The following is a 15,085-nucleotide window of genomic DNA, read 5'->3' as shown; positions in this document are numbered from 1 at the left end:
CCAACATGTTAGTGACCTTTACAACCCCCCACCTGCAGAGACCAAGGCGCTGAGCACTGGAAATGGGAAAGAGTCCCCAGGGCAGTCTAAAGCCCAAGGAAAAGTGACTTGACATTTTAAGACCAAATGGCCCTACTCTCAATTCTTCCAGATACTGAGAATAAACTTCTTACTTAAGCAAATAAGGAGAGCAAAGTAACCAGGCCCAAATGAATTTGGTTCAGAAAGGTGAACTGACTTGTTCACGGTCACACAAGAGATATGTCACTGTTCTGGCTAGAAACCTCAGCATCACCTTTACCTCTTTCCCTCTGTTCCTCGCTAAACCAGGCAGCCAGTGATACTTTGGAACATGACTCAGACAGACACCCTTCTTCTCCACTCTGACTGCTTTAGCCCTGGCTTTAGACACCTCACACTTGGATTGTTGCAGCAACCTCCTGGCAGGCCTCCTTTCTCTGACCCTTCTGTGCAAACAGTTGAATTTTCTAAAATTCTAGGCTGCCAAGCTTGATGCTCTCAGAAACGGCATTTTGAAACTCGTCTGTTACACCCTTGTCTACTATGTTAGTGGACATAGCCCTCTCAGGAGTTCTTATGGCTGAGCTCCATCTTATTGCCTCAAACAGCTCCCTGTATGCCTTCTCCAGCTGTTTCAGAATAAGCCTGGTTATAGGGAGCCTGGAAGCGCCATCAGGCAGGGGCTTGCTGGTCTACCACTTAGCCCAGTGCTTGGCACACAGCTGTAAGTGCTCAGTAAATACTGATTGAATGAATGGACTCATTAATGAACAAATACAGTGAAAAACATCATTGATGTCACTTTTCCCTCCATATATGAAGTACTCCCCTCAGCAGAGGTCCTCATCTTGTCAGTACCGTATCCTCCAGGATTTCCCTGGTGGTCCAATGGTTAGGGCCTTACACTTTCACACAGGGGGCATGGGTTTGATCCCTGGTCTAGGTACTAAGATCCCACATGCCACATGGCATGACAAAAAAAATTTTTTTAATGGCATAAATTTATTTATATGTGTTTAAATATATATATAGTATTCCCCAAGTCCATAATAACTAACCCTTCAAGAATCTTTGTTGGGAGACTTTATTTGCATATCCAAATAAAAAGTATTCTAGGGTTTCCCTTTTCCCACATACACAGTGCAAACAGACTTTGAGAAGTCGAATAGTCTGAGCTTCACCTCTGCCTACATGTAAGTTTCATCTGGTCACCAATGCTTCTGATCTTCATCACCTCTCCAGTGGGGAGGTAGCTGGGTCATCAGAGGGATCCTCTTAGGTGTAACCTTCTCAGTACTTTCTTATATAGAAGTCATAATGTGTTGTGCCTGACACGCTGTGTTAGCTGAGTGTTCAGAGAGAGTCCTCTTTATTATATGTTGCAGCTGTTTGCCTGACAGGGAAACCAGACTTGCTGATAGAAGTTCTTCTCCGAACTCACCTCCTGATGGGAGTTTTTTTCATTCCCTTGTCCAATACTCACACATTAAGTTCCTATTATTAATATGAGTCGACTCAATGGTAATTTGTCCCTCCTGGTGCCGACACAGTACCTTTTGACAGTAGCAGATTAGGCAACTTTTCAGTCTGCCTTTACAGACATTATGTTATTCCACACCCAGGGCAACCAGTAGAAACAACCACCTAGGGTTTATGACTGGGCCATCATTTTGCAAATGAGTCAGCTGCATAAGCAGTACAATGAAGGCCAGACAGCAAGTGAAAGACAGAGGTACTTAGAATGGCCTCTTAGCATCATTCCATGCTGCCCATAGGAGCAATAGCCAAGACACCTGGGAGAGTGAGGAAAGCTAGCAATCTCTGACGGAAGCAATGAAGTGATGGTCTGAATAAGGATGAATCGGAATCCCAGGAAGCCCCTGAGAACAGTTCAAGATGCCAGCCTTACTCTTAGACCTGGAGACCCCTCAAGTTCCAGATCTGCCTTGCAGCCCAAGAAGACCCTGATCAGCCTGTCTTAATGGCATGCAAGCTGGGCCACAGCACAGCCCACGGCCTGGGTGGTTTCCCCAAGATATGGAAATAGAAGGAACGCAGGCTTAGAATCTAACAGGTGGGCTGAAATCCTACCTGTTCCTCGTAGTAACTGTGTGAAATCAGGCCTGAGACTCATCCGCAAAACGTAGATGACATCACCCACTACGTAGGGTTCTCTGAGAGGATCAGAAGGAATATCCTACATGAAAGCAGTTAGTATGGTGCCATACCTGATTGCTTCCCTCTCCCCCACTTCGAGTGCCTGTTGCTCCTCTCAGAGGCAGCCTGAGGCTGTGGCACACAAGGAGTGCTCAACGTTAATTACTGTTATTAAGGAATGGAAGGGCGCACAAGGTATAAGACAATTAAGGAGCCCACGGGAGACGCAGGCCGTAGAGCGAATGAAGCCCAAGGAGAGACACAAGAGTACATCTTCCTCGAAGACGCGTGAACCCCTGGGGAGACCCAGCAGGTGACTCATAGCCCTTTCCTGTGAAATCAAAACCAATCTCTCTAGAAAAGAATCAGTTACAGATAGGGTAGAAGGAAGAGGGGGGCATTTAAAAGGTTTAAACATATTATTTGTTAAAATAACTGATGAAACAGTCTTTAGTTATTAACAACTGGAAACAATTTCTAAGTTAGCCATTGGATAAAAGTTTTCAGCTAACAATTTTGAATCTTGCTCTAATTGGATTAGATTTAGCTAATCAAAAACAGACATTAGAAGGACTTCCCTGGTGGTCCAGGGGCCAAGACTCGGGGCTCCCAATGTAGGGGGCCTGGGTTCAACCCCTGGTCAGAGATCCCACATGCCGCAAATATAACCTGGCACAGCCAAATAAATTTTTAAAAAACACATTAGAGCTGAAATTAGAATTCTACCGACAATTCAGCAGGAAGGGGACTGGATACCCACTTCTTCCCTTGCACTTGTGACCATTAGGCTAAGCATCTTTAAACCAACATCACTCCTTTCCTGGGTGTGGCTGCATGCATGTAAGCACAGCATCCAAAAGGCATTAACCTGATGATGAACCCGGTGTGTGAAACACTACCTCTTGGGCAATGATAACTGCACTAAAAGGAGTGTCCACTACCCATGAGTAACCACCTAACTGGCCTAGGACTTCCTCCCTCTGGTATTCACTGGAAGGACTGATGCTGAGGCTGAAGCTCCAATGCTTTGGCCCCCTGATGTGAAGAGCCAACTGACTGGAAAAGACCCTGATGCTGGGAAAGACTGAGGGTAGGAGGAGAAGGGGATGACAGAGGATGAAATGGTTGGATGGCATCACTGACTCAATGGACACGAGATTGAGCAAGCCCCGGGAGATGGTGAAGGACAGGGAAGCCTAGCGTGCTGCAGTCTATGGGGTCACAAAGAGTCAGCTGTGAAGAGTTGGACATGACTTATGACCAAACAACAGCCACTGCCACCCATGAGTACTCAGCTGGCTTAGGACTTCTTCCCTCTGGACTCCAGACCTGGCTTTTCCCTCAGCCTGCAGCTCTTCCCTTCCTGACCCTACTTCTCCAAACCTTCACCTGAGGGCTACTTACCCTGCTAAGTCTCCTCCTGATATGACTTCCTCCAGGAAACCTCCCTCCCTGCCAGATCTGGGCTAAGGGGATTGAGCAGGAGTTCCTGAGATCACTGTTCTTCCTTATCCTACATTACTGCAGAGATCCTCAGCAGGGATGGTTCCACCTCCCAGAGGACATGTGGCAATATCTGCAAACCATTCTGGTTAAGACTGTGCATGTGACTGGATGCTTCTGCCATCTAATGCTGCTAAGCATCCTGCAATGCACAGGACCGTCCTCCCAACAAAGAACTGTCCAGCCCCAAATGTCACCCGTGCCAAGGTTGAGAGACCCTGTTCTGCTTTAGTGTGACTGCTTACTTGATTATCTTTCTCACAGTGCTTGTCTCATTCAAATCCTCAGTACAATGCCTGGCACATCGTACTCAAAAAAGACCTGTTAAATGACTGAATGACTTTCACCTCAGCTTCCATCTCTTGTTTACTGCCGCTTGCTTGGACCCTGATCAACTCCCTATACGGGCCTCACCTAGTACAACTTCTAACCTAGCACAACTTCTGACTATGTTTTGACTCTGGCCAGGCCCCTCCCCGCACCAGGCCCATTTTACTCCTGCTCTATACACTAGAGAGGGTTCCCAGGTGGCGCTAGTGGTAAAGAACTTGCCTGCCAATGCAGGAGATGCAAGAGACTTGGGTTTGATCCCTGGGTCAGGAAAATACCCTGGAGTAGGAAATGGCAACCCATTTCAGTATTCTTGCCTGGAGAATCCCATGGACAGAGGAGCCTGGCAGGCTACAGTCCACAGGGTTGCAGAGTTGGACACAACAGAAGCAACTTAGCACATACACTAGAAAACTCGAGCTATAATACCTGAAGCACAGCAAAGAACAGGGCATCTGGACTTCTCAGCAAGTAAGGCTAGACAAAGTCAAGATCACGAAAAAGGGGAGAAGGCCTGAGCTAGCTGGGAGCAAGGCCGGACCACCAGGCAAATCGGGCAGTTGGACTGTGCAGTTAGGGGCTCAAAAGCTGATTAGTTTCCAAATCCTGCGAATGCCTTCTATTTAATTAATGGACAGTGAGCATCCGTTTCCGAGGCTGCAGGAATCTTCTCCCCCCTAAATGAAGCAGAACTGTATGATGAATACTTTCTCGAAACCCTGAGTCACTGCCCATTTGTTTCTTTCTGCTTTAGCTACTGAGTTCACATGAATAATTATAAGCTTATTTTACATGATCGTAAGGGGCTAGGTAATTCTGGCAATTTCAAGAATGAAACATTCACAAAGCTTTCAGGACTGTGACATCAGGGTTTGGGAATTCAAAAATCACTGCTGTCTTTATTTTCTTATTTGATTTATCATATTTCATATTTTACATATATCTGTGATAGTTTATTTTCAAATGAAGTAGTAAAGCCAGGCATCTTTTCCAGACAACAAAGGCTTAGGGGATTGCTGGGTTTTTGAAGCTAAAGATTAGTTGCTTTAACCATCAGCCCCATAATTTCACCTTTGAATTCCTTTAGAACTTTTGGATGAATGCCGAGTTGTCTCGGTTATTTATCCACATCCAGTTTGTCAACTGGTCTAGAACATTCTGTGCATCCACCACTACTTGATCTAGTACCTCTGCTTCTAAAGATGATTTAAGAGTGTTATTCAGTTTGATATATTTTTTTCTGAAAAGATCAAGGCAAATAATTTATTATGCCTGCTGGCTCCCTTTCATACATCCGAAGGAGTTTTCCGGTAATCTACAAAGCTTCTACCGGTTCTCTGGCTGGCTCCTTCACTCCAGTTACTTTAAAAGGCCTTCTTATTTTTGCTTTAATGTCTGTTTCTTACAGATGCCCCTTAAATTATACATGGATCTTTTTCATGGGCTTCCCAGGTAGATTTCTCTGTTCTTTCAATTAACTTCCTATTTTTCCTGAAGATATCTATTTCTTAGGAATATGTCTTGCCTTGAGCAATCCTCTTTGAGCTGCATATGTAAATAGAGATTATATGGGATTGCAAAAAGTTGGACATGACTGAGCAACTAACACTAGGCCTATTAGCAGGGGCCAGTTTCCCAGATGGTGCTGGTGGTAAAGAACTCATTTGCCGATGCAGGAGACATAAGAAACACAGGTTTGATCCCTGGGTCAGAAAGATCCCCTGGAGAAGGAAGTGGCAACCTAATCCAGAATTCTTGCCTAGAGAATCCCACACATAGATAGAGGAGCCTGGCAGGCTGCAGTCCATAGAGTCACAGAGAGACACAATTGAAGCGACCTAGCATACACAAGGAGGGCTATGAGACAAATGCAGGAAGGTACGCGGAGAGTTTTGCCCGATGCCTGGCACACAATAAGTGTTTAGCAAATGTTTATTCTTATTGTCTTAGTCAAAGAAGGTGAGGTAAGAAAAGGAAGCTAGTTCTTCTCAACCCAACCTACTAAATGGTTTTATGAATCTTGTCATACTTTATGCTTCCCCATAGGTGTTGGAAATGTTTTTAAAAAATTAGTTGGCAAGACTCTTGAGGTTTATGATATTTTTTCATAGTCACTATTCACATTTTTCTCATTTCTCCTTTTTACGTATACATTATCTTGGTTTTCCATCCTTGCACCAGACCCTTAAACTTATTAGGATCATTGAATCACAGTGTTCACACACAGATGCTTCCTGCACCTTCTACGGTGCTTGTCTTCCTTTTCTTCTGTAAAATCATTAGTACAGGAAATGATCATTTGTCCTAATTCATCCCAGGGAAGTATTTTGCCAATCTACAAGCAAGTAAACACCCTCATTATTACTAATTGGCCCAATTTTTTTAGCTCGGCCAGTCCTACTCCAGCCTCCAGCTCAACCTCATTATCCTTGTCAGGTGGCCCATAACTCCTTTCTACTGCCATATTTTCATTAACTGTTGGATATTTCTACCCACTAGGCATTTCCTGATGGCATTTTTATGCTAAGGCTCCTTGGATTTATCCACTGCTCTGAAAATCTGTTTCATGACCCTAGTTTCCTACCCTTCTTTGCCAGATGTCTCATGAGAGCCTTTGGTTTCTAAGAAATTCAACAGCCTGCATTCTGCTCTTACTAGGACCCTCAAAATCACCTGTTTCATGGATGGTCTGTACTACAGCTATCTGTCTATCTATTTATCTATCTATCTATGATTATGGTTCAGCAATGATCACAAAAGTTTCTGATCTTCAGCTTCCTTCTCAGCTTCCCAAATTAGACTTTAGAACCTCGCTCTTGTATGCTTTCAAGTTATGGTGCTGGCACCAAAAAGGAGAGTTTGGCATGGAAATCACAGGGCATGCACGGGACAGCTTCCAGCCAACTGATTTCCTATCTCTGTTTCATCATTTTCACCAGATGGTCTTCACTCGATTTGTGCTAGGGGACCATGACTCCATTTGCCAACTGTTGCTAAATAGCTCTGGAACGCCCCAAGGCTTCCCTGTGTCCTGCACCTGCCTAAGCCTGCAGTGGTTGCCACAGTTCTTTCTTCATGGGTGTGATCTGCAGACCCCACTGGATTCCTAAGCTAGACTGACCCCAGTGGAGAAATCATGGAACAGACATAGTCTCTGGTAAAACCCCTACCCTCTCCAGCACACACACACACACCTGACGCTTCTCTGTACGTCTTCATGTTGCAGGTGAGCATATGGAAGTTATTAGTATTCGATGTCTCAGAACTTTGAATTCAATTAGCACCCAGTGGCCAAGCAAGTCAGGGTGTGAAATGAACATGAAATAAAACACAGTAGGTGTTCTATCTTTTTATTCTTCTTGTAGCAATAGCTCCTTTGAGAAATGGCAGAAGTGGGCGCCAGAGACAACTGCTTATATTTCATTATCTAACCACATAACAATGTCTATGGCGGGTGGGTCCCGTATGGGAAAGCTCTTTATCAATGTACCATGCTGGACTGTTAGAGTTGTATCACCTTAAACAGCAAACTCCTTGAGGGCAAGAACTATATTTCCCCCAGGGTATCTCCTGGTCTTCCTAGTACTATGACCTGCACCAAGAAACCATCTAAGCCAACTGAACATGAACTGGAAGGGCTCCCTTCATACACCCAGTTATCACTAAGCACCTACATGTCATAGTCTTCCCTTTCTCCCCTTCTCCATCCCCATCCTGGATTACTCACCTCCTTCCCCAAGAATCTCTACATTATCTAAAGCCTCAAAAAGGCAGGGACTGTCTGTCCAGCCCACTGCTGTATCTCAGAGCCCAGAAGTGTGTGGCACAAAAGGTCCCCAGTAAAATGGCTTGAGCCAATACATCAATGAGAACAAACCTGTTTATAACCCCGGCTGGTGTCATGGGGAACACTCTGCCCAACACCAAAGTGTGACCTGGATTCTTTTATGTCAAGCAGGGCCACCTGCAGCACATGCCAGAGGACAGGCAGATGTGGCAATACTCATAGGGAAGCAGAGATAAGCGGGGGCAGAGATGGGTCATTTTTCAAGGATATGTGTGTGTGTGTGTGTATGTGTATAATTACAGTAAATGTTTTCAAAATCACAACCAATAACAAGAGATTTTTGGTGGAGGCTGCTGTGCTCACTTTAACTGATGATTGTTTCAGATTGTAATCGAGCCTGGAACTCACAGTGGCCCACCCACAAAGCAATGCCCTTCATACACTGCAGCCATTCACACAGAATATCTGCCGCTATCGCTACCCTTCCCCCTACCCCAATGCTGATTACAGGTATGTGATTTTATCTGCCACCATGGTTCTCTCCCAAAGGGATAGTGTGGCTATTCATTGCAACTGCAACCATTCTGAAAACTAGAAAAGAGAAAGTGAAAAATGGACACGGAAGAAGGAGACCTTCACTTGAAGCCAGCACACATCAAAGTGTTGTCTTGCCAGGTGGCAACATCACCTGGCAAACTGCTAGAAATGCACATTTGGGGGCCCAACTCTAGTCTCCTAGATCCAGCATCTCTGGGGTGGAGCCCAGGAAGCTGTGTTTTATCCAGCAGCAACACTGCAGGTGTTTTGAGAAGCAAGGCTTGAAAGCACTGTTGGCTGCTTTAAAGAATTCTTGACATTGCCTAGAGGAGGCATGGGAGTCTGGGGTCCACAGAGGAGACTTTTTGTTATTTTTTTGGTATTGCTTACATTTTATCATGAGAATGTCTTTCTACTTCAATAAAAATTAAAAAAAAAAAAAAAACACAAATAAATGGAACCTTTATCAACAGCACACCAGGATGGAAAGGACAATTCATGGCAACCTCCTAGGAGGTTCCTAGTAATTATTCCCCAACTGTTTACCTGGACAATTTCCCCTCTATCCTACATGACAGATAAGAAGGAAGAAGGTAGAATGATGATAAAGTAATACATTGACAAAATTATATTTCGTTTCTTGACAAAAATATAACAAAATATATTTTGTTTAATATTTCTAAAAATATTAGAGGACTAAAGTTATCCCTTCAGCAGATATGACCATAAGTCAAGTCAGGACAACATCAGGGTTAACCATTTCCAACTATATAGCATGATTTTTTTTAAACTCAATTATGAAAAGTATTTGTAACAATAGCATGTCTAGATTCTCTAATAACCAGAAGAGATTGAACACAATACAATTAAAGAGTTTGCATGTTTAATCCTTGGCATGATTCTTTTTTTCCTAAAGATTACACCTCAAATTGAGCCATAAACCTGCTTTATTATTAGCCATCCCACTAAGAGAAAAACACAGTGGATGCAATGCTCGGTTAAAGCAATACAAAATGCTAGAGATTCTCTTGCCAGTGTGTCTCCCAAAGGAAGAAACAGAGACTACATGAACTAAAAGGGCTCATCAAGCGAAAATGGCACAATTGTGTATAGAGACCTCCTTGCTACAGAGTCAGAGTCCTCTACTTTGAATAAAAACATTTGATTTTCAATAAATCATAGAGACCAAGAGTTCCTATAGTCCGTATTTTGTAACAACACACGTGGAAAAATAATTTGAAAAAGAGTATATATAAGTGAATCACTTTACTGTACACCTGAAACTAACACAACATCATAAATCAACTATACCTCAATAAAAAATAAATGAATAATTTAAAAAAAAACAATTCCTGTGTCTATCTTTCTGCCACAACAAGCACCAGGCGTTCACGCCTACAAAGACGCCCCCACTCTCATGGTAAAGAGGAGTGTCAGATGCCCCCTGTTCTCACTTTGACAACTCTACACTACTTTGGACGCGAGAAAAATGAGCTTGTGTCAGGAAATTGACATGATTTCTCATGTTATTTTCATCCATCCACAAGGGGTGTAGAAAGCGTAAAAACTTAATTGAAAACTTGAATCCCAATAATACTCATAAAACATCATATGCTCTTGAAAGGGGTTGTAGAAATTCAGAGATAGAGTTATGTGAGCCATTTCAAGAGTAGTCTTCATAGCTTGAATTCCTTAAACACAGTGCTTTGCAATGAAGTTAGCCAAATACAGAGAAACAAAACAGTTTTCAAGTTTTATTCTGGGTTATTTTTAACCCCAGAATTTTTTTTTTTTTTTTTTTTAAAGAAAAGGAACAGGACTTGGAATTGAATTGGTGGTGAGCAGGAAACTACTCTTTCGGTTATTTCTTGAACTAATCTTATCAAAGGTCCAACATGTTCTCAATGTTGGTGAATAAATAGCTTAACCACACAGATAAACTACGGACACTAACATGGAAAAACATTTTCAATAAGGTATATTTAAAGCATTAAAAAACATGTAGCTCATTTCAGCCAGGGATGCTATCAAACATAACTGCACTGAACTCTTAAGTATACTTTAAAATTAGTTATACTAAGCCTATTCCTTACCACAATCGTATTCACAAAAGCCAAAAGATTAAAAAGAAAATCAAATCTGCAAAAGGAAAATCAACTTATTCAAAAGCTAGCATTCTGAAGAATATCATGAATCAGAAGTTTTCATTAAACTAGATGTTGATACAGATATAACATACCACAGGCCATTATAAAAGGAAGGAAAACAAATCTCTAATACACCCTCAGGATTCCTTTCTAAATCTTGTAGATTAAAATGCACAGCGATAATCTTAAAACCATGTCTTCAAAGGAAGAGAAATTTGCATCTCTAACTGTTCAGTATTCTGGGTTAAAACATTTTAGAAACGTCTTTAACTGGGGAAGAAACTTCCCTGATCCTCTCTGTGAAATGTCTCAGAGGAATTGTGTTTTGGCTAACACTGCACAGCGGTGTGAGAAAAGGAACAGTCCCCAGATTTCCTGCATTAAGAACGTCAGGGGACTTCCTGGACAACAGGAACCCTTACCTGGTCTTCTTTAAGGCTTCAGCATCCACATCCATCCTTTAATAAGGTAAAATTGGGTACTGCAGAGAGAGGGAAGAACCAAGCAACCCTCAAGGCAGACTGAGAGCGTGCAAAGCCCCAGCTGACAGCCTGCTTCCCTCTCCTGAGGCTCTCTGCCTAAGAGGCTGCACAGAAACCAAGCCCGGTGCCAAATCTTAATCCTTTTGCAGAATCTCACATGGAGCTGCCTCACCTCTTCCATTCCCGCAAAGCTTCTTCCTGCTGCACTTCCTTCTGAAACCATTAATCATTGCAACGATCCACCGAGTGAAGCCCAATCTCAAACTGTACTAAAAATCCTGTTACTTGCGGGGTGATGAATGTTTACATTAGCAGAAATGAAATGATGTAATATCTAGAATCAAGGGAGGGCCTCCATCCAGAGTCAGGGCATTGTAAGAACTGCTATGAAATACGATTTTTCTAGATGGGGATAAAAAAAATTACTCTGGGGTTTTATGAATCTAGTCTCTGTACGTTTAGGATTATTTGGATTGTTCTGGTCTTACTGAGTATCATCATGCTTTCCAAACAGAAATTCAGAACTTTTCAATTACTTAAAGCTTTAGCTGGAGAGAAAAAAAAAAAAAGGAGCAGACAGAATCCAATGCATTCGTGTGCAAAGAACCTGGTATCAAGATGGCAACGGTGGAAGGTGTCAATCCAGGGATGTGGAAGCCTGCCATGCTGCAGGAGACCAGAGCCTCTCACAGGTGCAAATGCCTTCAAAGGAAAGGCATCTTCCAAGAAAAGTACTGTTTATTTAAGCCAGAAGTCCATTGTTTTTCCATAATTTTTTAAAAATTAGTTTTTTGGCCACAACGTGCAGCACATGGGCTCTTAGTTCCTCAGCCAGGGATCAAATCTGAGCCTCTTGCGTTGGAAGCTAACCACTGGACATCTAGGGAAGTCTCAGGACTTCTGATGAATAAGAAAGCCCAGGGGTTTCCAACACTATTCCTGATAGACAACTGCTATTGGTTACTTCAGCATCTGATGGTCTTCCCTGATCAGGCTGGGATGGGAAGATTTGAGAGGCACAATGCTAGATGAAAAGGGGAAAGGGGAGGGGAAGTGGTTTGTCAATAGAGCCCACTTGTGAGAGACACCCAGGTAAGGTTTCAAGACCGATCAGAGATTGGCTTGTGACTGGTGGGGATGCCAGAGGTAGACTGTTCCATTTTGGATGTGTTTAACCGATCATAATGTGAAATTTTAAAAGTAATTATCATGTGCCACACACTGTGCTAAGCACGTTACATGCAAACGTGCTTGAACCCTCACAACAACACTATGCGGCAGGTACTATTACCATTCCTGTTCTGCAGATGAAGAAGCTGAAGCTCAAACCTGTTACCTAAGTGATGGTACCAGGTCTGTCTGGTGTGCTCCTTGACCACCAGCCCGCTGCTCCTGCCGGCTTCACCAGCTACACAACCACACCATCACAAGCATGCTCTGTGCTCTGCAAAGTGACAAAGTGTTACTACACAAAAGCATGGGAAGCATGTGTTTGCAGTTCCCCAAAGGCATAAGCCAAATCCTTGGCTGCTGCTGCCCAAGAATGCCAGGCCCCAGAGCTCCTAGCCTGCTTGCCAGACCCTTGGAAGGAAGGTGGAAAACCTCCAAATGTAGGGGCAAGAATCAAATGTCACATAAAAGGATCTCTGGCCTGATCCAGTTCTGCCATGAACCAGCGTGACCTCAGTCAACCCACTTCCCTTTCTGAGCTCTGAAAAATGAGGAGCTTGGACTGAGTTGGGTTCTAGCAACTACATTTCAGCATGAAATCTCTACGACACATGATTTTAAAGGATGGGAGTGCTAAGTGAGATGTTATTTTTTAAAAAATCAGAATTTCTGCATCCAAATGAGAATTCACTCCAATACAACGACACAGCAACAATAATAATAGTAAAAGAACCACTCTAATTTATTGAATTAGTGTACTACACAAGAGGCATTATGCTTAGAGCGTTACATGAACATTCTCACTTGTCCTGATAAAAGCCCCTAGAAGGCAGTATCATTATCTCCATTCCACAGCTGCAGAAATAGAGGCTCAGAGGGAATGAATTTGTGTAGGGCCAGAAGGCAATGGCACCCCACTCCAGTACTCTTGCCTGAAAACTCCCATGGACAGAGGAGCCTGGTAAGCTGCAGTCCACGGGGTCACGAAGAGTCAGACATGGGACATGACTGAGCGACTTCACTCTCACTTTTCACTTTCATGCATTGGAGAAGGAAATGGCAACCCACTCCAGTGTTCTTGCCTGGAGAATCCCAGGGACAGGGGAGCCTGGTGGGCTGCTGTCTGTGAGGTCGCACAGAGTCGGACACGACTAAAGCGACTTAGCAGTAGCAGCCACACTGCTGGTAAAGGGGACAAGTAGGGATTGGAATCAGGCCTGATAGATTCCAGAGCCTATGTATTCCATGTACACTACACTGCCCTTTGATCCAACAACACCCTTTATCACTTGCAGCAATTCTGGAACACTTTTTTGGAAACTTCCGTCAGAACTCATATGCTGCATTTTAATAAATAAACATTTCTGAACATCAAAACTCATGCTGGACACTGCAGAGGTTATAGACATGTGGTCCTGACCTCCAAAGGCTCCCAGGGGGAACAGAGGCAGAAGAAGGTTTTTCCACCACAAGGGTGACTGGGCTAAGTATTACAACTGAGGCACAGGACCAGGGGAGTTTGGGGCAAGTGAGATGTTATTTCAAAATTACCCAAATTACTGCTAATATGTTCAGTGGTGGTAAATATCCATCCTTAGAGGGTGGATGTAATTTTGGCTCACAGGCAAGTCAACTAGAGCCAAGTCTGGGGAATAAGTGGGTCATCAAGCTGGGTAATACCATTTTTGGTCACAAGCTAGGTGTGGCTATAAAATAGTGAGATGGATTTTCCCGTGTGGCCCCGACTAGCTCTGAAGGCAATTGCTAAAGGGGAGTTCCAAAAATGTTTCGAGCAATGATACCAGATTAAAGGCAGAGCTGCCCAAAGCGGTTCCAGAAGACAAGGCTTCCAGAGCAGGGAACATGACCACAGCAGAGCAGGGCCTGCAGAATCACTTGATCCCCACCAGAAGCCCAGAAGAGCTCGCCTGTGCAGTGTCCCAGCATCTGACAGAGCACTTGGCACAGGGTGAGGTTCAACCGATGTTTGTTGACTGACTAAATGAGAGATACATTTGAATGTACAAAGTCTGGATTATTTACTTCTAAAAACTGTCTTATTTTTTGGTCACACTTAGACATCCACATATTGACTGTGGACACATTCCCAAACTGAGCTCAATGGCCAAACTAAGACTGTTCTTACCTAGTCTGTCTACCATGCCAGGTCCTGGATGGTGAGCCTGGCTCTGACTGTGGTGGTTTAGTCACTCAACTCTTGCAACCGCATGGACTGTATTTCGCCAGGCTCCTTTGTCCATGGGATTCTCCAGGCAAGAATACAGGAGTGGGGTTGCCATTTCCTACTTCAGGGGATCTTTCCAACCCAGGGATCAAACCCCAGTCTCCGGCATTGCAGGCAGATTCTTTACCAACTGAGTCACCAAGGAAGCCCCAATTTCCCACCCTGTGCCTACCCACAGCCTTTCCTGCATTCAGTGTGAAGAAGAGTGAGAAGCATGTACTAAAGAAGCCACCCTGCAGGACCTGCTCAGGGCCTGTGGCCACATGGCCTGACTGAGTGCCCACTCTGGAAGTCTGGCAAAGCTGGGGAAGGCATCCACCACCCCGTTAGGGGAGGCAGTGAACCTCTGTGCCCAACAGCCATGCTGGCCTCCTACCAGATCTAAGTCTGGGGGAAACTGGAACGTCCAAGGAACCGTTCCCCAACCACAGCCCAACTCCATACACACTCCAAAAAGTGGGTTGACATCTCTGAGACTCCATGGAGTTCATCAAATAAACAGGACCAATTGGAGTTTGGAATAGACCTCACGGAAGCTGGAATTGAGAGAAGTTTCCCCAGTCTTCAATTCTCCCTTTCTGTTGTCTGTAATTGGCTTACTAATTATCCACATAAGCAAGCCAAGGCCTCTAGGCCCCTGGAACTCTCAGGGCCAGAGGGATTCTTTGGGTCTAATGTGACCCCTTGGCCTGACTATCCATCACTA

General features: G+C 43.9%; 1 protein-coding gene across 2 annotated transcripts in view; it reads right to left on the bottom strand.

Moving 5' to 3' along the window:
- PLCE1 (phospholipase C epsilon 1) overlaps positions 1-15,085 on the bottom strand; it is a 376,762-nt gene that overhangs the window by 228,245 nt on the left and 133,432 nt on the right. Inside the window, exon 1 of one of the 2 annotated variants that reach the window (XM_070780500.1) lies at positions 11,137-11,442. The exons of the other annotated variant lie outside the window; for it this stretch is intronic. Coding sequence (XP_070636601.1) covers positions 11,137-11,187 — 51 coding nt within the window. The 5' untranslated portion in view covers positions 11,188-11,442. Of the gene's footprint in view, positions 1-11,136; positions 11,443-15,085 lie in introns of those variants that run through there. 2 annotated transcript variants of the gene reach the window in all.

Source organism: Bos indicus, chromosome 26, assembly GCF_029378745.1.
Source record: "Bos indicus isolate NIAB-ARS_2022 breed Sahiwal x Tharparkar chromosome 26, NIAB-ARS_B.indTharparkar_mat_pri_1.0, whole genome shotgun sequence".
Classification (NCBI taxonomy): Eukaryota; Metazoa; Chordata; class Mammalia; order Artiodactyla; family Bovidae; genus Bos; species Bos indicus.
This window is presented reverse-complemented; position numbering and strand designations above follow the sequence as displayed.